The 27,766-nt window shown below is 41.9% G+C and overlaps 1 protein-coding gene and 1 long non-coding RNA gene across 12 annotated transcripts in view; one reads left to right on the top strand and one right to left on the bottom strand.

The window, feature by feature from the left end:
- Positions 1 to 77: 77 nt before the first annotated feature.
- On the bottom strand, positions 78 to 2,569 carry LOC130609617 (uncharacterized). Its single transcript, XR_008974826.1, has 3 exons — positions 2,474 to 2,569; positions 596 to 667; positions 78 to 412 (listed from the first exon to the last, which is right to left on the bottom strand). It is a non-coding gene; the product is annotated as an uncharacterized LOC130609617 (long non-coding RNA).
- COBL (cordon-bleu WH2 repeat protein) overlaps positions 1,184 to 27,766 on the top strand; it is a 164,026-nt gene continuing 137,443 nt past the window's right edge. For 7 of the 11 annotated variants that reach the window (XM_057428766.1, XM_057428768.1, XM_057428762.1 and 4 more), the window contains exon 1: positions 8,849 to 9,137. In XM_057428766.1, coding sequence (XP_057284749.1) covers positions 9,094 to 9,137 — 44 coding nt within the window. In that variant the 5' untranslated portion in view covers positions 8,849 to 9,093. Of the gene's footprint in view, positions 1,205 to 8,848; positions 9,138 to 27,766 lie in introns of those variants that run through there. The other 4 variants (XM_057428767.1, XM_057428763.1, XM_057428765.1 and 1 more) reach the window with 3 other exon arrangements.

Here is a 27,766-nt window from a genome sequence, read left to right as displayed (position 1 = left end):
TGCAGAACTATTGTTCTCCCTTGTCATGCATCTGTGTTGAGAGAGGGGAAGGTGGAGAAAAGGTGGGGCTCTGGCAGCCTGCTCTGCTGGAAATAAGAGTTGTGCCAGACACCAGCTGCTGCAAGGACAGCTCCTGCCACGGGGTCAGAGAAGGAGCCAAGCATCAGTTTGCTTTCTGGGCTGTCCTTGAAGAAACGTGGCAGCACACCACTGTGTGTAGCAAACCCACAGGAAGCTTTGAAATCTCATTATTCTAGTCTGCGACTGTGAAGAGTAGGAAATGAGTTGTCTTTGTAAATTAGAGGCACTCCATATTTATTTTTCTAAAGGCACTCTAAGGACCTACTTTGTATTCCTAATGCCCTGATAATTTTCACGCTGTACATTTTCTGGATACCTGCAGATGACTCACCTGAATAAAAGGGAGTGTTTCATTTTAACTATGTCATAATTTATACCCCTCCCCTAGACTAAGATTGCAGGGTGAGGAGAGCAGGCAAACCAAGAGAAGACAGAGAAATAAAAAGGTTCCAAAGGTTCATCAACCACCGCATGTCAGGTACAGCATGTTTAAAGCACGTGTCAGACTTTTTACCTTCATGTTGTCCTTTAGGGGCCAGCAAACAGCAGGTTCCTGTGAAGATTCATGTAGTGCCAGTACAGGTGGCTAGAGGTAGGATTAAGATGTAATTAACCTCACGCTGGAGAGGAAGAGGGGAAGAAATGAGAGAAGAAAGGTTTCATAAAACACCTTGTCATTACTGCCCATGTTTGCAAGTGATGTGAAAGATTTGGAAAAACCAGTCGGAGACAGTAGAAAACCTTTCATTAATATTCAGTAGGCTGTTGATCAGGCTGGTGATGTTCTTCAAATAATCCATATTTCCTCCACCCCTCTTCACTGACCAGTTTATCTAACCCCTTCCAATGAGAGTTTTTCTTTATTCTATTTATGTTTTGCTTACAGGAGCAGGGTGAGGAAGGTGACTGCAATCATTTCTAAAGACGGAAGCATTACCCTGTCTTGTCTACGTGACTGCACCTGTCCAATGACACTGTGGTGAACCAACTGTGTACTTCATCTCAGCCCAAGTTCTCCTGGATTAGTACCACTGGACATCTCTGGAAGATCTCCCTTCCTCTTCCTTTGACATACACAGCTAACCCGTATCTTCTGGAAAAGAGCAGCAGGATTGATCTCAAGGTATGCTAGCAGAAAGAAAAGTATTACTGTCTTGTCACTTGTTGATATCAGGGTGTAAAGCTTCTTAATATATGAAGGGAGAGTTAAGAAGCCTTTGCTGGCCCCAGGGGGATGTGTGCTGGGGAAGCCACCTTTGAGCCAGTGATGGTGTCATGACATGACGGTGGCTAGAAAAAGTTTACTGTGCATGATGTCAATTCAAATATGCCCAGGAAGAATTCCTTAAGATAAATTATATCATTATTTACCTCCTCACACTTGTAACCTAGGTCTGAATTATACATAAGGCTTTATGGATGTCAGTCTTCAGACTTCATCTGCCTTCTTCATATGCTCTCCTCACAATAGCATCCATTAAAGTTCTATCCTTCTGGGGTATAAGTCTCAAATTAAGGTAGCTCAGGGATTTCAGGTTCATGAGGTCTACATTTGGGGTGGGAATGAATAAAAGGAAGGCCTTTGGGGACGCATGTGGTAGTTTAACAGTATGCAGGTATCCAGGTCCCTGTTCAGTTTACAGAGAATTCTAGAGATGATACAGTATTTCAAAGTGTCTTATTTTTTCTAGAGAATTAACAAATATAAGTGTAATATTGATGAGCTTTCATATGCATGTGAATCTTTTTGTGCTTTGAGGTGGTGTTCAGCTAAGGTCATCACAAATAATGCAACTCAATGGAAATAGCAGCAGCACCACCAAGCCTGCTACTTTTCTTTTTTTGCCTAAGTACATAGTATTTGTCTTTATCTGCAGTGTATTAATTTTAATTTAAATACAGAACCAAACCCTGTTTTCATTTATGTTGCTATCAATCAGGATTAACCTGAAACGTGCATCAGATGATGCAACTGTGAAGTGAGAATTACGTAACTATAAAATTCTACAAAATCTATGCTGTTACTTACCTATGCTGAAACTTGAAAATGAAACCTTGAGATACCACTACCTCCTGACCACGGAAACTTTCTAAATTTCACTGAAAGACTGTACTGAAAAAAATCTACTTAGAAGTGGCAGAAGTTTAACACAGTCTGTGAACTAAAAGATAGTTGTGGACATTGTTAATAAAGCCTATCTTATACGTGTTAAATATTTATAGAGAGCACTGTAAGTAGATATAATTCTTCTGATTAGAGCCTCGCCGTATTATATACATGAAAATAGAAATAGCCTTCTAGAAATAGAAACCCTGGTATTCAGTATTAAGTACAGACATGGCTCACTTGCAAATTGTTTTCTAAAGGCATATGGTTACTGCAGGGACTAACTTCAAGAGCAACTTCAGCAGTTAGTAGCTGAAGCCCCACATGACAGCCAGTGTTTCAAAGGCAGCAGGCACTCCTTGCTTCCATTGCTTGCATAACTACCCATGCATCCTGGGAGAAGAGCTGGGTACGATGCAGTATCCAGAGAGCTGGGAGGAGCAGGCTGTTTGCAACAGTGGAGCCACATGGTGTTGTGTGTGGCGTAAACAAAATTGGGAACACGCCATGTCCATACCTTACAGAGAGGGAGCTTTCTGTTTTCTGAATTGCTGCATCACCTCTGCGATGTCAGTCCTGCCTGGCTTTATGAAAACTTGCCCTGTCTGTACCCCATTGACTGGAAAAGTGTCATGCCAAAGTCAAGTGCTCTTCTATGGCTTCATTCCATTTCTAAATGAATTGTTTTCAGTTCTGTGAAAGTTATTTATGCAGAAGGCTCATTAATGTTCTCTTTCTGCTAGTTCTGCTGGGCTGAGCTGCCCAAGAGCTCTACTTCTCTTTCATGAAAATGCTGAAAGAGTGGGTAATTCTAAGCATAGTACAACTTATTTTCATTTAAGACAGAGGCAAAAGGGGTTTTAGTGGTACCAGCATCTGGAAGGCAATGAGTCTCTTTTCTAAAATGCTGCTTTGGCAACCTCAGGCTCTCCTTGGCATGGCAAACAAAGAGCAAAAACCTCAGTGAGGAATAGCTGTAGCTGGGTTTACCCAGCTCAGTACAGTGAAGATACATTTACATAAATTAGCTAATGTTTTAATTTGAATTTTGTTTGCAAGCTGGTCAAGACTGCCCAAATGCTCTTTTCTGTCAGATAAAGTGACATGGGCTTCAAGGCTAATTTTATATTTTCCCTGGATAATGGTGTTATCTTCTCTAACACTGTTCTCGGATGAGTATGACCCATGCAACTCTTTTGATTTTGGATATTACCATCTTGCCTAGGAAGTTTCTCACCACAGCTGAGCCCAAGAACACAAGTGCCAGCCCACTGGGTCTGTCCAGGTAAATATTCTTTCTGTAATGTCAGTTTAACTGCAGACTAGGACTGGGGTTTCAAATCCTGAAAAAAAAAGTGCATATAAGAGGATTAGTAGAAAAGAGAGGAAACAGAAGTCTACTTGTCAAAAATATATAGAAAAAAATGGTAGGGAAAAGCAACAGACCTTCCCCCAAAAGCAAACTGTTGGGGGAAAAAAAGAGGAAGAATAGCATGTAATCAATACTTAACCTTTAAAAAAAAAAAAAATCCCCAAAGTTCTGTGGTGCTTACATTCAAGACTGTGTCAGCATATTATAGAGACATATCAGCTTCAGTCTGGGTTATGTCTGCCATGTCCACTTTTAGCCACATTTAAAATAACCTGGTTTTAATTTCCTAATGACTGTGTCGTTCACAGAAATTCCTCTTATTCTATTCTCATCCTGGTTTTAAACCATTTCCTCATCACTGTTCATGTACATCACATTCCCTGCTCTGCATGTGTGCTCTGAAATCCTGTCTAAGGCAAAAGGACACCCTCTTTCCATAATATTTTTACCTGGCATGACAGTGCTCGATCTGCCTTGTGAGTCCTGAGCGTCAGCGTTGGGCTGACAATGCATCATACATCTGCTCATCTCTGTGCTGCGCTGTCTCTCTCTCCACCTCACCCCTTTCCAGACCACACCATAGTTTGAAGGCAGGAGTGCACAGTCAAGCAAAGCAGCATTTTCCACGCAGAGACTTGGAAAGAGCCTCTAGCGTTCTCCATCACACTCCTAATTTATTTTTCTGGGCATCTTAAGGCCAAAAGTCCTCCTAACCTTCACTTACTTCAGGAAGTTTTGGGAGACAAAATCTCTGACAGGATCTATCTTTCAAAACAGAACAGGTTGAGAGAGAAGACAAAGGGCAAGCGTCAGTATTTCTACATATACAGGAGGTAATTACCTGGTAACGCAGAAATAATATGAGCTGTCTCACCTAAAGCTACATAAAACTGTATCTGTAACCACATACTCTTTCAGATGGCTTGTCATGTTTTTGGATAATTGATATCTTTTTCGGGTCTTTTCTTGGAAACCTCTACTGATATCACAGACTTCTTACATGTAAGTCTCTAAAGCCATGCAGAAAACTAAAATCTCTATTCCAAAAACCTCCGGTTGCCCAGGGTAGGAAGTGTCTTTGCTCTCTTCTAGATGCTGCAGAAGTGCAGTTTGGCACTGAGTCACAAAGGAGGCTCCTCAGCGTGACACCAGATGAATAAGAGAAAGATGAACCAGGAACTTGTCTGTGATTTTCTTGTGACTATGGGCAGATCCAAGCACAGGATCTTTGTTCACCCTTGAGTGCCTCAGTCATGGAGTCATGGTGCCTTTCTGAAGCAAACTCAGCCTCTTCAGGGGTATTTGATAATACTGTGTTAGTCTTGTCTAGAACAGCAATGATGTGATACTTGTTCAAACCTACTCATGGTTTTTGTTATTTCGACACGTTCCTCTAAAATTGGTATCATTTGCTCAGTTATTTCAGGTTCCTAATAAAAATAATAGGACCCATAGGGCCAAATCCCAGAACAACTTTCTGAATTAAGGGTGCTCTGGGACTCAAGGAAATGGTCTAGCAAGGCCTGAAATTTTTTTTTTTTTTCTTTTCCTTTTTTTTTTTTTTTTCCTGTAGATAGCAAAATAAAAATTTTGTGAGCTTGAGGCTATGCAGCTCCAACTGCTGTAATTACGCAGCCAGGAATTTTGCAATTGTACAGTATGTCAACTCTCTTAGAGAGACTAATGGTTCAACTGCAATTTCTAGATTGCTTAGGATTTATGTGGTTTAAAATGTGTGTTTGCTACTAACTAAATGTAACTACAATAATTACTGCTATCTTTTTCTGCTATAAATTTGAGTTTGTTATTTTTGCTTTGGTTTTTAAGCTCAAATCTGGTTTCCAATTCTAGGACAGTCCTCAAACAGTTAAATTGCAGGAAGAGATACATGCTAGACTAGAGAGAAGGCTCTGGTTTACCTAATGATGAGTTGTTTTTTCAACATAAGAAACAAATTCTTTGGTATTAGACTTGTCCTACTAGATTCCTTACATGTTCAGTTAAGTTTATACTATAAACTCAAATTCCTGAAACACTGCAGGCCAGTTTTAGCAGAAGAAAAATGTAACCTTTAAGGTTTGATTCAGTAAAACTACGAACAGTGAAGGTGAGTAAAACCAGGAATAATGTTTTGAAGATTGTGTAAGAGCAGAAATGTGAAATTGCATTGGTGATTATTTTTTTATTTTTAAAGGTCTAAACTATTTTAGAGCAAGGATTTTGTCATCTGACTTAATTTGACTTAATTTTCTTAGGAAATAAACTGAGGAGGCTCATCTAAATGGAGATGAAGCTATACAGACAGGAAAAGGATGAAAGCAGCGCAGGGGAGCTGAACATAGTCTCAGAGACATTTTATGAGATATTGGCAAATACTCATAGAGCCCCTCTCCAAACGAATGCCATTTTCCTAAAAAATGAGCACAGCACCCCGATTGTAGGGATTACAATGCACACAAGAAATGCCCCTTTTGCCCTTTTTTGGGGGAGCTGGGTCCGGTGCCAAGGAACTTGGAGAAAGGCAGATTCCTGTGCTGAACTCAGAGTGTGCTCACTGCATTTCACCCAGCTATTTCATCAGCTAAAAGAGGCTGAAGAACTGGGGCCGTGGGCAGTCAGTGCTCCCGCACTCTGGAGATGTATAGGATTATTATTTCAGTGATTAGTAGGCTTTCACTCTTTTGCTGTGCTATATAAAAAGTGAACATAATAAGCAAATACTATTTTGTTGTTTTGTGCTTTACACCTCTGCTCAGGTGTGTCACTGTAAAGCAGAAGTTACAGCTGAGGCAAGGGAAGTTCCTTCAGGTTCTTGAAATATCTGTGTAGTTTGCTAACGATGCAGACAGGGGAAGGTTTGGGAGTTTCCAGAGAGGTTTTGTGCCCATGAGTCTATTTCAGGATAGGAAGGAGTTCATTTAGATTGAGGTGAGACGAAAAATGACAAAATAGCTGATGAACAGAGCCATGAAATCAAGTTCACCCATGATTTAACAGATCACCATTCATTCCTGAAGCTATGGTAACTGACAGTGAGCAGTGTCAGAAATAATCTGCTTGCAAAATGAACTATGTAAGATACCTTATTTATTTTTATGAGGGCACAAATTAGGAATATGCGTGTGGCTCAGATAAGCAGGGTAATTACTAAACTGTGGCAACTTAGTCAACTTCTACCCATGGTAACACAGAAATTAGAGATCAATGTTTTGCTTCTATAAATTTGTGTATTTGTTCCTCTACATACAGCTAGGACAGCCAGCTGTCTCTTGCCCTTCAGCATCTGTACATGTCAGGGACAGAGAGGAAGGAACTGAAAGCAGCATTCTTAGCTGAGAAGATGGGAATTAAGGGGAGACCTCAGGTTGTCAAAGTGCGAGATGACAATATTACAGATGACAATAAGTGTGCTGTAATATGTTGGGGTAAATGCATGGAAATAAATACTTTTACAATAATGCATAAGCCTTGGTACAAGACAAAGGGTGTTTACAGTAACCTTTCATTTATGTAGTGTAGAAAGGGTGAATGCATCCTTTTCTTTTCTGTTACTGGCAAATTAACCCAATGTCTGAATGTTTCAAAATATTTCCAATCTGCCTGGGATGCGAGTTCCTTGCAGACAGCTACGTCATCACTCACATGCAGCTTCTGACCCAGTTTTGCCAACTCTTGCTTGCTGAGCAAGAAACACTTGGTTTTGGAGCCAGAGCAGCTGCTTGCATTTACTCTGGTCACTGAGCTAGGCAAGACAGTTTCAAACGGGCAGCATATGCAAAGATAGGTGCTCAAGAATATGCTCAAAGACATATGCTTCCCTGAGGGGAAGGAAACATTTGAGGAAAGGGGTGAGGAAGAGAGGCTGAGAGAACTGGGGTTGTTCAGCCTGGATTAAAGAAGGTTCTGGGGAGACCTCAGAGCAGCTTCCAGTACCTAAAGGGGGCCTATAAGGACTCTGGAGAGGGACTTTTTACAAGGGCATGTAGAGACAGGACAAAGGGGAATGGCTTTAATCTGAAAGAGGGTAGATGTAGATTAGATAAGAGGAAGAAATTCTTTACTGTGAGGGTGGTGAGATACTGGCACAGGTTGCCCAGAGAAGCTGTGACTGCCCCATCCCTGACAGTGTTCAAGGCCAGGCTGGATGGGGCTTTGAGCAATCTGGTGTAGCGGAAGGTGTCCCTGCCTGTGGCAGGGGTGTTGGAACTAGATGAGCTCTAAGGTCCCTTCTAATCCGAACTTCTCTGATTAACCAGAACCTGTGGGACTGTCTCCAAGGCAGACGGGTGAAAAGGCAGGTCAGGCAGCACCTCCTCCTTCCCCTCACAGTCCCCCACCTCAGTTTCTCACCACCACTTTACTGAGCCTGCTTGCTCCTATCTTGCAGTCCCCATGTTGCCTGGCGGCCTGAGGCCTCTTCCATCATCCTCCCATAATGGCCAGAAAAGCCAGGGAAAGCAAAATGGAGACGGCTTGAGGGGAGCAGAGAAATCCTTACATGTCCAAGAGAGGCCAGGGTTCCCAACGCTGGGCACAGCGGACAGCACTCGCAAGCTGCAGTAACACAAGCCGGGCTCCCGCCTCCAGCTGAGTTCTCCTTTCACACACAACAGTTGCTCCCCTGGGGAAGCGGCAGGACGGGAATGCCTCTGAAACGGCACCTCAAGACTTCAGCGTGCTGTGAAGGCCGTGCCGGTGGGGCCTTCACACCGCTCGGTGTGAGCCCCGCCTGGGGCGTGAGGCTGTAGGTGCAGCGGGTGAAACACCACTTAGAGGCCTGCCCTGCAGCCCCTCTCTCGACCAAAGCCAATGCTAATGGTAAAAAAATTGTTTGTGCCACCTCTAAGAACACAGAAAAAATCTGTGAGAGTAAAAGTAACGAGAGCCGAGCCTCAGCTGGCTTTACCAGGGGCTGGGCAGGGCTGGAAGCTCAGGAAAAACTCCCCTTCCCCGCGGGGGTCTGCTTCGGGCAAGCTCTGGTTTGCCCAAGTTCATAGCGAAAGGGGTGCAGGAGCTGGACTCTGTCGCGTCCCAATCCTCCAAGTTTCCCATCTCCTGCTTCTCCCCCGCCACGGCGGGGTCGGCCCGGCCGGTTACATGGAAACGGGCCGGCAGCAACCCACCTTCCCGGGCCATTGAGGGGGCAGCGTCCGCCGGCCTCCTTAGCGCTGCCCGCCCCGCCGCTGACCCCAGCCCAGGCAACCTCCTGCTCGGCGTACGCAGCTGAGCCCCTAGCGCGCGGAGCGCGGCGTTAGACCCCTGCCGGCCTGCTAAGGTGGGCGGGCGGGCGGGCGGGGGCCGCTGTGTGCCGCCTGGGCAGGGCACCTCATCCCCGCCCGCGGGAGCGGTGGGTGGCGGCGCCCCGGGCAGTGCCGCCCGGCGGCGGGGCGGGGAGCTGGGCCGGGCGGACGGGAGGCCGGCGCTCACTCGTTTTCTCTCTTCCCTCCCTCTGGATCCCCCAGCTGCCGACCTTCGCCGCTGTCCCGCTGCCGGCCCGCTCCGTCCCTTCAGAAGTGGCGAGAGGGGCGCAGCCATGGAGACCCTTGTGCGCCCCGGGGCCTGCAAGCCTCCCACTGGGTAAGCCCCGGGCCGGACCGGCCGCCGCTAGCCTCCGCGGGCAGGAGCGGCTTCAGACGGCGACAGCGGCCGTGCTGGCCGGCGTGCTGCGGTCCCGTGCCTTCCCTGCCTCCCTCCGGAGCTGGCGCGCAGGTGTCGACCCCGCCGTGCTGAGCACAGCCCTGGGTGGCGGCCGATAGGGGAGAAGGGGACACGACCGGGCAGCGGGGCGAGCGGCGGCAGGCTGAGCCAGGCTGCAGGAGGGTGGAAAACGGCTGCTTCGTCTTTTCCTTTTGCAAGGGGCGCTCCGACCCCGCTGCCCCTCCGCCTGCAAGACCGGGGCGGCCGGAGAGCGGGGATTGCTTTGCTTTGGGGGTCATGTCTTGCAGCGGGCTGGCCAGGCGCGCCACGGCGCTGAGGCGGGCAGGCGGTGGCCGCCGAGGTTCGGAGCTGGGGCAGTGGCTGCGGGGAGCAGAAGGGTCTCGAAGCGAGTGCACCCGGTCCGGCGGGTGGGACCCGGGGCCGCAGGGGTCGGTGCGCCCGCTGGCTTGGGTGGTAGCGCGCAGCCGCCAGAAGCTCTGAAAGGGTCATTCAGCCGTCTCGGCCGTGGGTCCCGCTGCCCTACGGCAGGGCCTTGGCGGGGGAAGGAGAGCAGAGCGCTGCCGGCCTCGAGTTCAAAGTGCTCCAAATGGTCAGAGGTTCGTGGGCTGGGCGGCTGTAGGTGCCCCCCGTCCTACGTGTTAGGCAGCGCTTTCGCAGCAGTAGTGCTAAATAGCAGTCAGCCCTTGGGTGACCCACAGGTGGATTTGGGTTTTTGTCAGGCAAACGCAGAACACGCTAGCAGTGGATTTATTAGTCTGTTAATTAAGGGATGAGAGCAGCAGCAAGATGAAGTCCCAAGCGGACTCTTTTGTCAGAGGAGGAGCTGGGCAAGTTTTAAGAGCTGTGCTGTCTGCTCGCTGCAATTTACTGCTCTACTTCACACTGTGCAGGCTGGAAAAGGCTGTGATTGCTTCGGTAGCTTTTATAGTTTTACTTATAATGTTCATGCCCTAAATTTATTTTTAGCGAAGTAGAAAACAGCTTTAAAGTATGTTATGATGGGCTACCAGAGTTTGTTAGGTTTAATTTCCATAGTTTCTGTGTTTGGTAGAGTCTTGCAGTGCCTAACTCGGAAAGTAGAACAGGGAGCACTGTGTGAAGGAATTATGTTGTTGCTAGTGCTTTAGTAATGAAACTGTACGTGTGCAGTGTTTCTCTGGCTTGCAGAGTATGACATAACCTGCTTTTTTTTTTTGTTGTTGTTTTTGTGAATAAAATGGTTAACTCAAGTTAAAAATCAGCCTGTTTGATCATGACCTTTTATGCTCACCTTCTGTGAAGAGCAGTGGATGCAACGCACCTCCCTTCTCTATGTTGAGGTGATACAATAGTACATCTGCTTTCTAAAATCCCAGTAAATAAGAGATCTAGGATACCAATTTACATGTGTGCTTTGAAGAGTAGCTATCATTTCTCGGATGGAGTGCTGATTAGCAATTGCCTCGATTGCTAAGTTTCTAAAGATTGATTGAACAGTTTGAATTTCCAGTGAGAAGGCGTGTTGTCCCTGTATCTCGGAGATGAGCACTGTTGTCTGAGGACGCTTCTGAACAAACCTCCTGAATCCTGCATAGCCAGTTTCATCTGTGTAAACCTGTTCACGGCCAGATTCTGATATCACATATATGATCAGAAATTACAGTAACTGCATTAACTTTAGCCAGATTCCTCCTGACATGGCTCAAGGAGTCAAATCCAGTCCTAAGGTGAAGATGTGCTTGCAATATTGTGTAGCAAAGTGTGTGGGTGCTAATCCGCTTCCCTGGAAGCTGATGACAACGCCATCATGTGCACCAGTGGGGATTTCCAGTCTGTTTTGTCTGAGTTGGTTTCATGTCTTTAAATACTGCTTGTTGCCTTTTCTTGCAAGTCACAGGTTCCCAGCCTAGATGTGTCAGTGCTATTAGCAGTGAGCTTCACATAACGGTTTGTAATTCCCTGAGTTGCTAACGTCCGATGTGTCAGTGCTATTAGCAGTGAGCTTCACATAACGGTTTGTAATTCCCCGAGTTGCTAACGTCCATACTGGAAATGGGTGGGTGTTTGGTCCCTGATCAGGTTTTATTCACTCAATGAGAAAATCAGCTAGGGCCAGGGAAGTGCAGCAAGAGGACAGATTCGTCTGTCCTTGTTGGTTTCTGTATGAATCCACATGTGAGCTACATCTATGGAGAGTGCTGGGAACACTGGCATTTAAGGCTGCTGTGGCAGAAACACCTTCCTTTCATGGCAGAAGAAGTGCTATGCATGTTTCCAGTTTATTGATTGCAGTTATGAAAGGGAGGTTAAGATGACCACAACTTCACAATTTTTAACAAAATTTAGGCAGACTTGTTTTGTCTGTGTAAATCATTAACAGCAACATTATGAGTTTCCTCTGTTAAACTGAACAATTTTAACATGTTGTTTGGTACAGGGTACAGCGGCTCTGCTCTGTGCTTTACACAGATAAATTGACTACATGTGTTTCATAGTGCGGCTCTTTGAGACCTGCATTTAAAAATGGGATGCTATGATGGGATTCTTTTTGTTTTAAATGGCAAAGGAAAACTGCAGTTTGTACTGGTCTTGCAGAGCTTTTCCCATTTCTCAGCACCAAGAATTTTATTACTGCTAATCGCTAGGCATGAGTTTTCTAAAGCTTTACTAAGTCCACAGTGCTTTATTTAATCAACATTTATTTTGGCTTACGAAGGTGAATTTAAGACAACCAGCAGAAGCAGCAGCAGCAGGAATTAGGATTTATTCTATGATCATGAAATGGGTGCTAGAAGAGAGAAATACACTTGTTTAAAATCTGCTGCTTTGGTGTCTGCATCTGCTCTTACTTCATTAAGGAGAGCAGAGATGGGCTTCTCTGGATGTTCTGATCGTTGATTTTTTTGACCATAACATGGGAAGACAGACATTCATTGGTCATAAGTGGCATAGCAGGCCCAAGCTTAAAATGAGGACTTGAAGGGTCAGTTCTGTTCTGCCCTGTTAGGAGCCTCACAAGGTGAAGAGCATCTTCCCCTGTTGCTGAAAGCATCTCCTATCTATCTCCCATGGAAACTAGCCACAGTTCATGGCTCCTTCTTAATGCCTTTATGTCTGAGCTCAGAAGAGCTTCCTATGAGGGTGGTAAGCACTGGTACAGGCTGCCCAGAGAAGCTGTGGATGCCCCAGCCCTGGAAGTGTTCAGGTCCAGGTTGAATGGGGCTTTGAGCAGCCTGGTCTAGTGGAAGGTGTTCTTGCTTGTGACAGGGGGTTGGAACTAGATGATCTTTAAGGTCCCTTCCAGCCCAAACTGTTCTGTGGTTCCTCTGGTGTCGAGCAAATGCGGGGAAAGCCTCTGTGTTAAACAAGATGTATGAGTGTTTTCTTTAAGTAGGACCTTTATTTTCTGTGCTTTAACTCCTTCCCTGTCTCACAGGGCCTAATAGTACTAACAAAGGCAGGCGCACATTAGCACACCTGCTTCGGAGGGACTTACCTGTGGGATTGAAGCAGCCCTGGAAGTCAGATAAAGTCTGTGAAATGTCAGTAATGTTTACATGCAGAACCAGGGAAAGCAAACCCCCAGATGCAGAGCAAGTGCCCATCTCAACTTGTTGAAACCTTTCCCGTTCTTTTATGCCCTCTCTGCATAGTTAAGTGGGCTACTTTGTGAAACTGCACATCTAGCTTAAGAGGAAAAGAAAAAGGTTATTTTTTTTAAGGTTTTTTTTTTTTTTTCATCGTGCCTGTGCTCAGGGTATTATTTGTAAACCTTGTCTGGAAAAGCCTGGAGGGCAGAGTTCTCAGCAGAACATCTGTGTGAGCGTCTATAACACTGGTTACACTGTATTACACCTTCAGATGTTACAAGATTTAGGGTATAAAGAAACAATGATGTAGTTAATTTTTTAAATCAAAATTGGGAAACGGAGCTATCTGCATATGTTTCCTCTGGTTTGTATTAATACAAGATTTCTGTGTAACATTCAAAGTACCGGATGGCAATGGGCGATGGCTGCAGTTAAAAATGTAGAGTAGCAGTGTAGTACTGGCTTTGGAGATTGCTGCCTTGGCTGGCTGCAAGGTTGGTGCTTGTGCTTTTGACATTATCCTTTATGCTGTGTCCCTTTTGGTATGTGCACTGCTTCCATAGAATTCAGGCAACGCTTCTTATGTGTACATCTGAGACAAGGAGCTTCTCTGTAATACATTTTTCTGGTACCACAGGCAATGTCAGCCCTATCTTCCTCTCACAGGTAGTTTGGGTCCAGAGTAGTTTTTTCTTTGTCAGTGGAAATACATCACATTACATAAAATTCTGGTAACGGTGCACAAGAATTGTGCATGTTTTTGTGTAAAATGGAACAAGGCAGTTTTTACTGTTTTTCACCTCTGTGGATATAACTGTTGAGGTGGAAGACGTCCGTGTTTTTGTTCATGACTAATACCTCAGGGTTGCTGAAGATAAGCAAGGTAATTGTAAGAAAAAGCTAAATGGTGAGTTAGAATGCAGTGTAATCCAGTCCTGACAGCTGTTCTTTCTGAATTCCAATGTCCCATTTCTCCTGTCTTCTTTTCCCTTTTTTTCCTTTTGATTTCTTTCAGCAAACTTAGTTTTGTACTAGAGTACAGGATGAAATAGATGGCCCTCCATTTCTGGGCTGTCTAGAATATTCAAGGTTTGTTTTCACCCTCACCATCTCCCACTCATGTCTCTCATTATTTTCTTTCCTCTTGATATCATTCGTAATTTTTCATCTTGTTCTTATATGCCACTCCTGCTACTGTAAGATGAAATTGAACCTTCTCTTCCCTGTTGTCACCTGTCTTGTTTAGTCTTCCTGTCTTTCTCTTGTAATTTCAGATTCATTTTTCTGCAGGTTTTGCTCCTGTAAGTTTACATCTTTGTTAAATTGCTTATCTTGATGAAAACACTTTACTGCTCTGCTGAAGGTAGCACTATGTTTTGGTGGGACAGATATTACTTACCACCCCATCTGGGCAACTTGCAGAGTATGGTGAATTTCAGGATGTTGCACTAGATAAAGGTGGAGAGAAAGGGGTTTAGTTACAACTTAAAGCACTCTCACCTTTAGGTGATGGTGACCATTAAGGAAAACCAACTATTGAAATACCTATTTTGAAGTCAGTTCCCTAAACAGATGGCTGCTTTGTGTGTAGTTTAATCTTGCTAGGGAAGTGGTATATTGCTTTTTGCAGAATAAGTCAGATCACAGTGCATGATTATAGCCAGAATGAAGGGATTTTTCCTTTTGCATTCCAGGGAATGAGAATTTTCATGAATGTATGTATTGATCCTTAAACATCTATGGTATTTTAAATGCTTAAAGACTCCTGTTGTCATAGACTTGAATTATCCTGTTGTCACAGACTTGAATTTTCTTACAAGCATTTGTGAAGGCTTCCTAACAATATTCTTCTGGGTTAAAGAATTACGTGTAGGAGACTCCATTTTATTTATATAGGCAAAAATGTGAACACATTTGCATGACGTGCTCCAAAAGCAGCCAAGAGGCCTGTGGCAGAGTTAGGGAAGTACCTCACTTCTCCTGAATCGCAATTCAGTGCCTTAACAAGTATTCCCCTGTGTCTGGCCTTTAGCTACTCTGTTAGCATCAGCAAACACTTGATTTTCTGGCAAGCACTGCATTCTGTATACTGCAGCTTTTTGTGTTGCTCTGGCATTGTGGTTTCCATGAAAATTGACAGCTTTCACACTTTAATGCTGCTTCTAAGAGATTGAGGGGTCTTTAGAAATCTATTTTTCCATAACACATTAAGCCAGGTTCTGTATTTGAGGCTGGGAATTGGGAGAGACTTAAAATCTGTGTTTCCAGCTAAAATTATGATATAAGGACCTTTTAAAAGTAGCTGCATTTCCAGCTAATGGAAATTACAACCCTTATTAACATATTAATCCTCTTACTGTATAGAGTGTTTCCAGAGCTGTTAGTTGCCCAGTGAGCCAGGCTGCTTATCATTAAATAAGCAATGCTGGGAATAGTGTATTGTTGTCATAGTTTCAGCATGAGAGTGTCAGCAATGAGCTGTGGACTCAACCCATGCCAAGGGGTGAGTCACAGAGATTGCGTGGCAGGGCCACGCTGCGATGGCAGTCACACACAGTGTCTCCTACCCACTGTAGTCCCTTTGCACCACAAATACTGTCTTTTTGGTTTCATTAATCCCCCAGCTAATGAGCTGCCTAAGATGCTGTGCATTTGTGCAGAGTAGTGGTTGTAATCAGAGAAATGGGGAAGAAAATGGATTGAGAACGTTATTTCTGTGTTCCTTGGCTGTTACTAGAGCTCAAGGACTGGGAAGATCTGTGGGACAAAAAAAATAATTTCTTGCTGCTGACCCTATAAATTTAAACTGGTATCTGCATGTTAAGCTGTGTTCTGTGTGTTCATCAGATGTGTTGTATGAAAGAGAGCTGTTGGTCTCCTCTGACAGTTTCAGTCATGAAATGTGAGTTATAAAGCTTTCTTTAGTAGTCAAAAAATAATAGAACCTGGTATATGATTTCTTCTTTAAAGTAGTGAGCATCATTAAGGCAGGTAGGAAAGTTGCAGCTAAACTGAGAACTTGGTGTAGGCTGGGCCTGAGGTACTTGCAGAGGTGCAGTAGATGGGACTGTGGTTTTGGGTTCAGTTCTGTGTTCTCTGCTGTCTTATTTTTTATTAAACGTGATTGACCTGTGCATAAATTTTAAGGTTGATCTGTGAGTTTGTCTGCCTCTCTCTGTGGGTTACAGTGGTGCATGGAAAGTGGAACAGATAAGTAGGCATGATGGAGAATCCTTCACCTAAGTAATCAGCAGCCAGGTAATTAGGGAGTTTGCTTACAGAAAACCCACAATCAAGGACCTACTTGACACAGGAAGGTCTGAGGATTAAATCTGCAGTAGCTTTTACTACATTGAATTGCCAGGACCACCCAGCAGCCTGGAGTCCTCCTTTTTCCTTCAAGCAAGAAGCTGGCATGGAGCTTGAGCAAGAAAATTACATTTTATATTATCAGTGCTCTAAATATAGCCATACTACAAGGTTCAACAGCAAGTATCAATCTACAAGTACTTAATCAGATAAGTGTTACTTTTTGTTTTCACCAAGGGTGACCAACAAGCAGTACAGTGTTGGTGTTGCTATGTGTTGGGTTTTATTTATATAAATGCACATTGATCTGATCCAGCTGTTACTGATGTTTTGTTGTGAAGTTGAGCCAGAAAGGTAGAACTCTGTTGTTTTTCAGTAATTGAGGGTTAATGACTTATTTATTTTGCAAGACCACACAAATGCGTAGAGATTTAAAATGGGTAACATTGATGGTTGATGAGATGCATTCTGAATTTTCAGATGTTGTTTTAATAAATATATGCGCTGCCATTCATCGTAAGACCTCTTTATAATTAATATATATATTATTTATAATTATATAATTTATTATTTATATGTTATTTCTAATTAATATATATTAATACTTTTTGTGAATATTTTGTCAATGGTTTAATTAGACTAGGGAACAATGAAATTCAAGGGCCTGGATATAAACGCATCATTGATTGGTTGTTGCCATCTCTCAGGTCTGAGAGTTGTTCCTGGTAATCTGCTGGTCCCCCTTCCTCTGAAAAGGGAACAGGCAGTTTGGTTTTTTGGGAGTAAGATTTCTCCTTGATACTTGCGTTATGTGGTGTCAGGAGATGGTGTGGTGGTGACGTGAGCAGGAGTTTGTCCTCCCAAGGTTGTGTGAATGTCCTCATGCTGCTGTGTACGTAAGATCCACGAGATGCAGAATCAGCTCTGTCAAATCCGCTGACTTCTCCAGGGACACAAGAGGAAAGCTACAAAAGAGCTCTGGTTTAGATTTATCTAGATTACTTCTGTTTTAAAAACTTGCCTCTTCCTTCCCACCCCACACACCCCACAGTGGGCATTCTCCTGTGGTCATCCTAGAGGTCTCTTGAAAGAAAATAAAGTAGTGAATTCTGTGCAGGATCCTTTAACAAACTACTCCACCTTTTATTTCAGTTGTGTAGTATTGTTGAGTTACAGTAATAATTGATTTTTCCTGCTTTAGCATGTTCCAGAAAGATAAATAAAACCTCCAAGTTATTTTATAATAGAACATTATTTATTTTGTTCTTATTTCTGTGATTAAATAGCTTTTCTTTCTGCATTTTTCTTTTTTGTTTGAGGTCAGTGTATGGCATATGCAGCAAAAATACCACCTAGGTAAATATATCAAGAATGGCATGTGTGATCTTACTGTACAGAACTTGTATTTTCTCTTCTGTTTCTGTCTAAGCATGCCACAAGTGTTTGTCTCCAAAATCAGTAAAGACTTTCAGCCAAATTTGAAGAAAAAACCTGTTTTCTGTGCTTTTCTTTGATCTCTCTTGTGGCAGTGCTTTATTTCTGAACAGCACAGCAGTGATTCTGGGTGCTGATGAGAGAATGTCTTGGTGTGAATCCAGATGCCTTCTTTGTCTTGTCTTTTTTTTTGAGTAACTTTTTGTGGTACTTGGTACCAAGCTTAAACTTTCTTGGATACCAATTAAATTATTCCTGGGTTCCCTGGTGGTGCAGGTCATGTTTCAGTGTCAGCAAGGCTTTCTCTGCTCTAGTGGAACTTGCAGTGTTGCTCCCAGTCACTTCAACGTCTGCTTTGATCAGTCCCTGCTGGAGCATGGCTTTCTCCTTGGGAAGGAGACCAGCCTTTGGCTTCTGCTGTGATTAAAATCTTGCTACTGTGACACTTTCCAGTGCTCCAAAGACTGACTCTACCAATTCATTAAATAGTAGCTACAAATAGGTCAGATCATGTTGCTAAACTGCTGGTGGTGTAATTAAAACAATTACTTATTTTTTCTTTTAATTACCTCTGCTTCTTTGCGTGTGTTGAACTGGAGAGACACGTGGTCATCTCATGGCAACACAGAGCAGCATTGCATGCTAAAATAGTATTATGACATCAGATGTGCATAGCTTTCCGCTTTTCAAGACACAGCCTTTTTACTGTTTTTACGGCTCCTTAAGGTCTGTTGTGCAGCTTCATTCCTTGAGTGGTGCCTTGTCCAGAGCGGGACAAACTGGGACCAGTTTCTGTCCTTACTGAGTCTCGAACCCTGCCTGTATCTAGTGAAGCTGCAGGTCCTTCAGTGCTGGGCTGTGTGTTTTATTGGACTTGCCTAAGGTCAGCATGGCGCAGAGATGATGGGGAGGAACCAGCATGTGCTGAGACATCGTCCTCAAACTCCATCAGGACTTCTATAGGCCAGAAGGTATTTTTATGCCAGTTCTTACATTGCTAAGTGGAGGATTGCTATGCGCAGATCAAATCTGTTGCTCCTGAATATAATACGGTAATGCAGCATTACTTTCTTCTTAGCAAACCTGGCTTTTCCATTATGAGACAAACACAGATGCATCTGTGTGTAATGGATAGAGTCTCCAATATCAAACGTAAAAAGAAAGAAAACAACAGTTACGCCTCACCTTCTGTGTGTAATTACAGAACAGTATTTTATCTTAAATTCAGAGATTTGTGGATTTTCCAAATTACTGTGTGTTTAGGAGGAGGATAAGAAGTTATACTTTATACAGTTTTAAGTAATAAATGTAATTGGCTTATTTTGTCCCTTCATTTTAAGTCCGGCAGATTGTAACATCTTTGTAAAACTATCTAGAAAGAGACTATGTAAGCACAGGCTTAGAAATACATGTTGATGATTAAGCTATTTCATGACAAAAGTGAAGTTGCTGTTCTTCCTAACTTCTAAATAAATACAGTTAATTATATTCCCCTTCCAACTCTTGCACAGGTTTGTAAGAAAAAAGAGAATACCTTCCTGAAAGAGCAGTTATTCTGCAACTAGCATTTGCCCCATTTTTAACCTCACAGGTATCAGGAAACATTAATCTTTCAGGGAACATTGGTTATACCTCTGGTGAAGAATTTTTTTAAAAGGTATATTTTCCTCCAGCCTCGTATAAGGCAAACCAGGGATTTACTGATTAATTTTTTTTTTAAGCGTCCTTATTTATTTATTTATTTATTTATTTATTTATTTATTTATTTATTTATTTTTAGTAAAAGGCTGTTAGCACAGTATTGTACAGAATGACCAGCAGAGGCTGGGCAGATTTAAGTTTGTCTGTTCCCATGGTTTATCTGACTCTTCTGGGACAGAGACTGAGAGTCTGCTTGCACTTGCCAGAGAGTGAAGAGCCGCAAAAGCACTGGTTAATTGTTTAATGCAATATTGTAAATGGGGCTTTGGTCAGCTGCTCAGAAGCAGCTTAAATTTATATGACCCATTTAGCATGGAGGAGAGCAGGCATGGCTGTGCTCCCGTTCCATTAATATTCAGCTTTTAAGCCAAAGGGCCCGTGGGGTTTGTATTTGCTGTGCTTTACTTGCCATGCTGAGGTGTGCAAATCCCAAGCAGCTCAGCTGAAGTCTCTGGGTCTGCTCCTGCATCAAATAGGTGGGAGAGGGACCGGCGTGAACAGATTGGTAAAACAGTTGTAAGTGCACACTGATCTTGTCTCTTTACTGGGCTTCTGGTTTATATTTTATGTTGCCATAACAAAACCTGGGTATCTCATTTTAAAGGGGAATATGGGTGAGTGTGTTTAGGTAAAGACAGGTGAATTCACTGTCTATATTTCCCTATATTCTCTGCCTGTGGTTGCTTGTATTTATTTACATGATGGTAGACTTCAAAGTGCCAATTTTCCACGAGTATTTTACAGCTAAAGACTTCTTGACCACTAACAATATTTTCCTACTGGTTAAGTATAAGGAGGTCACTTGTTTCCGTTCTCACTTGTTCTTTTTTGGGAGACCAGATAGTAGTAATATTTTTGTGAAAAGCCCACAGCTTGTCATGCCATTATGCCAGCCTTATTTAAGAATACTGCTCATCTATACAACTGTTTATTGTTTATAATTGTGTATTCTCAAATTAGCCATAGTTATTTTGGAATGAAATCTCTTTGCATTCAAGTGGTTAAATCCCATACTTTAACCTATTAAAAATGAGATCCAGGTTTACTGGAAAACATTTTACAAACATAAAACTGCCTGAAGTATAAAACCTGTTTATAGATACCATAGATTTCTTGCTATGAAAAGCACCGTAAATTCCCCATGTGCTTCATTTTCATAAGCAGCTACTTGGAAAGAAATATTGCTTGTGGTGCATTGCCAATTATCTATATACTAATTTGCTACCTGAGAATAATTTCAGATTTTAAAATCAGCTTAGTATTGAATTTGTAGGGGGGGGGGGGGGAAGGTCCTAAACTACTTAATATTTTACAGTTTGGCTTAAATTTACCTGGAAAGAAACTGGCAACGCTGACATTTTTTTTCAGGGTGTGGATGTGAGAAATAAAGGAAGGAATTAACCTTTTAAAAAAGTGGTGTATGTATGAACGGTTTTCAGTCATTATTATGTATGTAAATTCCCACTTACCTGTGTTGTTACAGGTCAAACAACTGTTCTGTATATAAAATATTAAGCTGTCTTCACTTAAGTAGTCTCTGTGTGCAAAACTTAGGTGCCAGATTTGAATAGGAGGCCATGTAGGAGGACTGGGAGCAGAGCTCTGTTCTGCCATCATTCGAAGGGCACTGGTAGAAATCAGCCCTTCACGTGAATGATCCAAATAGCTGAAAAGGGGAAGTACATTCTCTTGCTTCTCTTTTACGGGTTATCATTTGTAGTTTGTCCTTTTGATTAATCTCAGAGAAGTAATGTGGCCTGTGCTGTTTTTTTCCCTATCAGGTGTTAATGAACATGTCACTAGTGTGGAGACCGAATTTGCCTTTCCGGCTTGGCCAGGAGGGGGTGGGCCGAGTTACTTGGGAAAACATAATGTGGAAGCTCAGATGTCAGAGAAGCCCCTCATGCTCCACTTAGCACCTGGCTATCCCTGTGCAACAGTATTTAAATGTTTATAAATCTTTCATAATCATTGTTTATTTGAAAACAAAACCCCAAATCAGCAGTAGCGGTTTTGCAGCTTTAAATTGCTTTCACCAAGCATTATTGATGGTTAAAATGTTAAAACACCCTAGGAGGTCTTTTCTCAATTTTCTATGCTGCTTTTCCCTTTTACCAAGGATACTTTCACCATGTATAGAAAGAAAAACTGTAAGTTCAGTGACATTCAGTTGTACTATAGTGATGCTGAAGAGACTAAAAACAGTATTGTTCCAGCAACCAGGTAAATTTTCTAATAAAATTCGTGGAGCTAAATGAATTGGAAATTTCACATTCCTTCATTTTCCATTTTCTGAGCTGCCTGTGATTTGGTCCTTAGTGCTTATCACAGAAAAGTACTGAACTCTTCAGAATTAAATTGTATGAGCTGCTTTGTGTGACTAAGTAGTACATGTGCAACTAAGTGATTGAGAGTGGTGTTTGGAAGGAAGGATTGGGTATAAGTGCTTCATGCACAGCTCTAGTCCTTGCATACAGGTGATCTCAGTAGCAAGCCTTTTTATCAGTGGGTACAGGGGAGAAGTGGCGCATATCATTAGTCTGTTTTACTGCTCATAGAAAAAAATAGATTCTCCTTTATCCTCCTGGGTTTGTAGGCTCTCTCAGCATTTAAAAGCAAATATGTGCCTATGTTAGGATTCTTTGAAAAATTACGGCCTATCTTTGAATTAATGTGTTCATATTTCACATGTAGTTGCAGGTGGAAGATGAAAAGGTGTGCTTTGGGCAGCGTGTGTTGAATAATACTGGAAATAAATGCTACTGCATGGGCCTTGCTTCTGGAGCCAGCATGTCCACTGTGTTGTACAGTTGTGCCATTCCTTCCAGAATTGTTCTGCAATCTATTTACATGGAGCAAATGTTGGACTCATGGATGGATTTATGGGGATACTGATCTGGCAGACCGTGCAAGCTTGTAGATTATAAAATTTGCCGTACACAGGGAAACTAAACGTTCCCAAATAAAAACTCTCTTTATTTAGGGAGGTGGTACTGTGAGTTGAAATAAAATCTGGGACGTGGCTTTGTGTTCCTCAAAGCACGCGTGGGAGATGAAGAATGAGGGATATCTGGTTTTATTGCTGCACAGTAGCGTGTGGACATCTGATGAAGGCTCAAAATTGCCTGAAATTCTGTGTTAGCTTGTATAGCTCTGTGATTAAGAGGCATGGTGAGAGTGTTTATGTGGTTTGGCAGTGGTGCCTGCAGATTTCATGTTTTTAATAAGTTTGTCTTAATGTATGTATATGTCCCTGGAGCTCAGAGTAAATACAGCCCACTTGGAGAAAACACTTGGAAGAAATGAAACTGTCCCTTGATCGTGAAGTTTATTCCTCTTGGCTTGGCCTTTTTTATTTTTTTTTTATTCCCTCTTGAAAGTTTCTGATTTTGTGGCATGACAGAAGAGCAGGGTTGTGTACTTGAACTTGTATCTGGAGTAAAGTTATTGCAGCTTGGGGACTGCATTATGAAAGTGGTGGAAGGAGCTCTCTCTGCCACGGCTTGCTGTCTGATGGCCACACTTTGCTCGGTCTCATGCTCTTGGGTCCTTCCAGGTCTTGTCCACAAGCCCATAGCTCTTGGCAGAGCTGTAACCCCCCTACAAGTAGGCTTCAGCAGCACTTTGATCTGCTAATGGTGTCCTTACTGCTGACGTTGGACCAGAAGGTCCCAAATCCAGCAGACCGAGGGAGTGCATGTAGAGGGCATATGACAAAGGAAGGGTTTATAAGTGCACAGATATGTAAATTGCTTTCTTCAGGCTGCTTGTATTTTTTATTATTTTTTTTCCACTTACACCTTTCAGTTTTCTCTGCTGTCTTCTCTCACTGGGGGTTCCTGTGCGGCAGAAAAAAGAGGAGAAAGAGGTGTTCACAAAATAACAAGTTAACTTGTGTAGGTATAGTAATAATCACACAGGTCTACATTATTAGATGTAAATTTTACAACCAGTATATTAGAAGAAACACTTAAAAATCTTAGAGTTAGCTTATATGTAGGATTTAGGTAAGAATAGAATTACTTCTTTTCCCTTAGTCCCTTAGTTTTCAAGCTTAGACAATATAAGTGTATTCTGATACACACCTTTGTAATTATATAAAATTGGTAACATGCCATATGACCTCTGGTTACAGATCTAAATACTGGCGTCAATTCATTTATTATGTTTGTGTGTGTTCTTAAATCAGTCTGCAATTCATAATGTTCCATCTTTATTACAGTTTGCATAAAGTAATGTATTCTAATAGGGCAGTATTTCAGGGAACACTTAAATGAGAGAACTGAGTAGATCATAATACAGTTTTTTTTTACAGTGAAAAATGTTTTTCTTTTCAATAGCATTTAATACTTCATTGCATTAACCTATTTTTGTCACAAAGTGGCTCAGTTAGTATGTACATATTCAGTAGATGGAGTTATATTGATTTAATACATTACTTTTTCACCCCACCTTGAAACTTCAAACAAAATCAAAACGTGCAAGTTTATGATACTGTTATATAAGTCATGAAGTTCCGGTTTAGTAATGACATTAAATGTAGTATAGAAGGAGCAGGGACCTTTTAATCTACAAAATTGACTTAGTCTTAAGTTAAAGTTCTGAATTGTACCAGTGACAGTTTCATTTTCCAGCAAAGTTGAAAGTAATGTTTTAATGTCTGAATCCATTTTGTTTTTAAATACATTTGTGAAAATAGGAGATTTTTGACTTTATGTAGCAGAAATACATGGCATATCTTGCATGTTTTGGTTTCATAGTGAAGAAATTCTAGTTAAAATAAACTGCAGTGACTTACCTTTTTGAGAAAGGGGGAGAAACGATTTTTTTTCTTCCCTTCTAGATCAAGTTTTAATGCCCAAAGGTTTTTTTCCTGTCTCAAATCCTTTCTGAAATGACCAAATAAAAAAAACTTCTGTTTTGCAAGGCCTGCTTTTGATTAATTTGATTGAGTTTTATTTACTTACTTAATCTGAACCATGCCTCCTTCTTATCATGTAAAGTCGCTTACTGTTGCTAAATATACCCATGTAGTTTAAAGAAGCAAAGCTGTGCGTGAGTACGACCCATTCAGAGCGGGGTTGTGGGGTAGGGAGGGACCTGCTGGTAACCCGAGAGCAAGAGCAGATGCTAAATTAGCAGCTGGATCATTAGTAACAAGTCCACAAATGTCTGCTGGGAAATGATCTTCTTTGGACGCATAGTAGCGTGGGTGTGTGGGTTATTCTGAGATTCTAGCATCTAGTTGCTCATTACCCATGATTCAAAGGAAGGTCGTGGAGCCACAAGGATTTTTATTAGTGGGGTGACTGGCAACTTGTTTCCATTGAAAGTACAGGCTGCATTTATAAGTTCTCATTATTGTGTGGCATATTTTTATTAAGACATCAAATTCGAAAATGACTGCATGTACAAGGAGGTTGCTGGCAGTATTGTAGTTACAGACTTAAGTATAAAACCCCACTAAAAGACCTGTAGAAAAGCAAAACAATATGATAAAGGTGTCAATAATCCCAGGGTTATGTTCCATTTCCACCTTTAACATAAACAGGTATTGACCACTGACTGCAGTCCAAAATAGATGATTGTGACTGGATGAGAAACGAAATCATGACTGAGTAACAGGGAGTAGTAAATGATGTGTGTTAAGTGGTAGCCAAGCAGGAGAATTGAAATAAATAAAAGATCAGCAGGGAAAAAAGAAAAAAAGAGCTGTCAGAAAAGTGTTCTTTATTTGGGCGACAAAACTTAAATTTATGTCTAAGTCTCTTGCTAATACATGCTTTGAAATCTATCCGAATATTTAGTGTAGTTTGCCTTCAGTCTGCCCTTTCGCGCCCTATAACTGCAGCACACCTTTCCCGCTGCAGTACTGTGGACTCAGCTATGATGAGGAGTATGTCTGGTTTTACTTCACATTGGAAACCAATATAGTTCTTTATTCCATAAATCAATGATTATGTAAATGTGTGCACCTACCAGTCACCATTTTCCCACATTGAAGAACATGTTTGTTTTTCATTTAGTGAAAATGATTCAATTTCCTAGTATAAACAGGGACAAAAATGATAGAGATGGATGGGAAAATGCCCCATACTATGGCCCTAGTGTTAATGAAAAGGTTTGTGTTTTCTTCTTTAATTGGGGAAAAAAAGCCTTGTTGTGGAGGGGGAAAAAAGACTTCCAGCTGACTAGTGTGACTATCAGCCTTGTCATCAAAAGGGTTATATTCAACAAAGTGAGTTTGTGGTGTTTGGGGACAGTGTCTGTGATTTAAATTCCCCCTAAACCTAAAACTCCCCTCTGAACTTGTGTCTAGACACCCCCACAACAGTGATTTAACGTCTGAAGGTGTTGTATCCTGTTCAGTTATCCTCTTCTGGTATTTCCATACCAGTGCCAGGAGCTGAAGGTCAGGCAAAAGTTAAGGCTTTGGGGCTGGCAGTGAGGTTTTTGGAGGGCAGGAAAGGGTCTGTAGGTCGTAAAGATGATTCTTAGAGGAGCCCCTTTCTCTGTGCAAACCTCTCGCTTATTTCAGAGGGAGACACACAAGCTGAATCTCAGTTTCAAGACTTTGCTATTCTGGGAGAGGATGAAAAAGAAACTTTCAAACAACTATTTTCATTTTAATATCCTTCTCTGCTAAACAACCTGGCAGCTAGACTAGATCTTCTCTCGCTTCCCTGAAGAATTAAGGATTGGTGTGAAAGAGGTAACAGGTTGAAGTCATTTGGTTACTGTTGGAGTACAGAAGCCCAAGGGAAAAAAAAACATAGCCAGTTTTGGACGATGTAGTGGCTATTTATGTTAGGCTAATTATGTTAGGCTAATTATGGTAGAATGCTGAGTTCATATAACTTGGCAGAAAAAGGTGGAGATATTGCTTGGGTTTTGTGTGTGTATATATATATGTATCTAACATTACCGAGTTTTAATTAACATGTTAATGTCTATGGTAGAATAGTGCGTATGTGTGAAGGCCATATAGTGTTACTCAGTTCCAAGTACACGTGTGGGGGTGGTTTTATTTTGGGAAGGAAGAAAAAAAAGTTACACTCTGGTAGCTTTTTGACAGGGAGGTTAAGGAGTGTGATCCTTCAGTTGCCTTTTGGCAAGGAACTGTTTTTCCATCTTCATATACATGACCATAATTAAGCATTAATGGAAAAACAAAGTAGCTTGTTGTAAATCCTCCAGACAATACATCCCATTCTAGTGGAGATTTGTAATGTTCTGCTGCATAGCTGATGTGCTCGATGAGGCTGCTGTCTGTTGTGAAGCAGGTGGAATGGAGAAAGAATAGAGCTCTTTGTGGTCACCAGGCTAAGGGCAGCTACAGGTTTGGTGTTTTGAATTTGTTTGTTTTTAATATATGTTAAATATTATTTTTTTTAATAAATTCGTGTCTTCCCCTATACAGCAGTTTACTGGGAGCCTTTGCCACTAGCAAAGAGGATTCTTTAGGGTGACACTAATGCTCGATGAGTGGTTGGGCTGTTTCTGATTACAATTGTACGGGTTAGCCAATTCACTCTGTGTACTTTTGTCTTGCAGTATTTTCTAAATGATATTTCCATGCAGTTTTCTTACATATGCACTACCATGCTTTAAGCCTAAAGAAAAATTAGCCTTTGCATTACTGTCTGTAAAATCATGTAGTAACTCAAATAGTCATTGCTGCATTGATTTGTATCTGCTGTCTTGTACCTGGTGTGTTAGTTTTGAAGCTTAGGATAGTATCTGCTTTTTTCATTTCCAGTGTTTAATGTGAGGTCTAAATATGAGAATGCACTGCATAGTCTCAGCATGTGAGCCTCTGTATTCGAGTTTGATTCTGCTCGCTTTACTGAAAGGCAGGACATATCCAATGTACCTTGACACTTCTTGAACAATTTTGTTTTCTTCATAAACAGGTCTTCTCTTCATTCAGGACCTATTTTATCAAATTATTCTCTGTTTATTTGTACCTGTGTGTGTCACTTTCTAGTGTTTCCTAACTTCATGGATGATGTGTAATAACAGCATCATGAATGATCTGTAAAGCTCTGGATCAACTCCCAAGTCATTTTACAGCAGACTGCAGTCCATTGTATGTGCAGGGAAGAAGACAACCTTAAGCTTCACTCTTTGCTGATTTATATAGGTGTTAATTAGGAAGATTTCAGTCTAAATTAGTGATTTGAGAGACAGTGGTCACTGTTCTTTAAGTGATATGAACCCTTAATAGAGCATTTTAAAATATATAGTAATTTTAAAAAAGCACTATTAATGCAGAGAAAATGTTTATGGTTTATCATCATTAAACATCTGTGGGGACTGTGGGAGCTAGCCTGGAAGGCCTGACTCTCCAGCCTGAGGATTTGGCCTTCAACACAAGAGCTTGGGTTGTGTGCAAAAGCCAGCAAGGTCAGCTAAGGAGTCTGCAGAACAAACCTTTTAAGATCACATGGGCATGAGTTTAAACAGCATTTGGGATTACACTGTTTTCCAGGTGTATTCCTCTGTATTCTGTCAAATTCCGTATCTTTTTGAAAT

This window comes from Pezoporus wallicus, unplaced genomic scaffold (assembly GCF_028554395.1).
Source record: "Pezoporus wallicus isolate ANWC-B61680 ecotype Strahan unplaced genomic scaffold, APGP_CSIRO_Pwel_v1 contig_6658, whole genome shotgun sequence".
Taxonomy (NCBI): domain Eukaryota; kingdom Metazoa; phylum Chordata; class Aves; order Psittaciformes; family Psittacidae; genus Pezoporus; species Pezoporus wallicus.
This window is presented reverse-complemented; position numbering and strand designations above follow the sequence as displayed.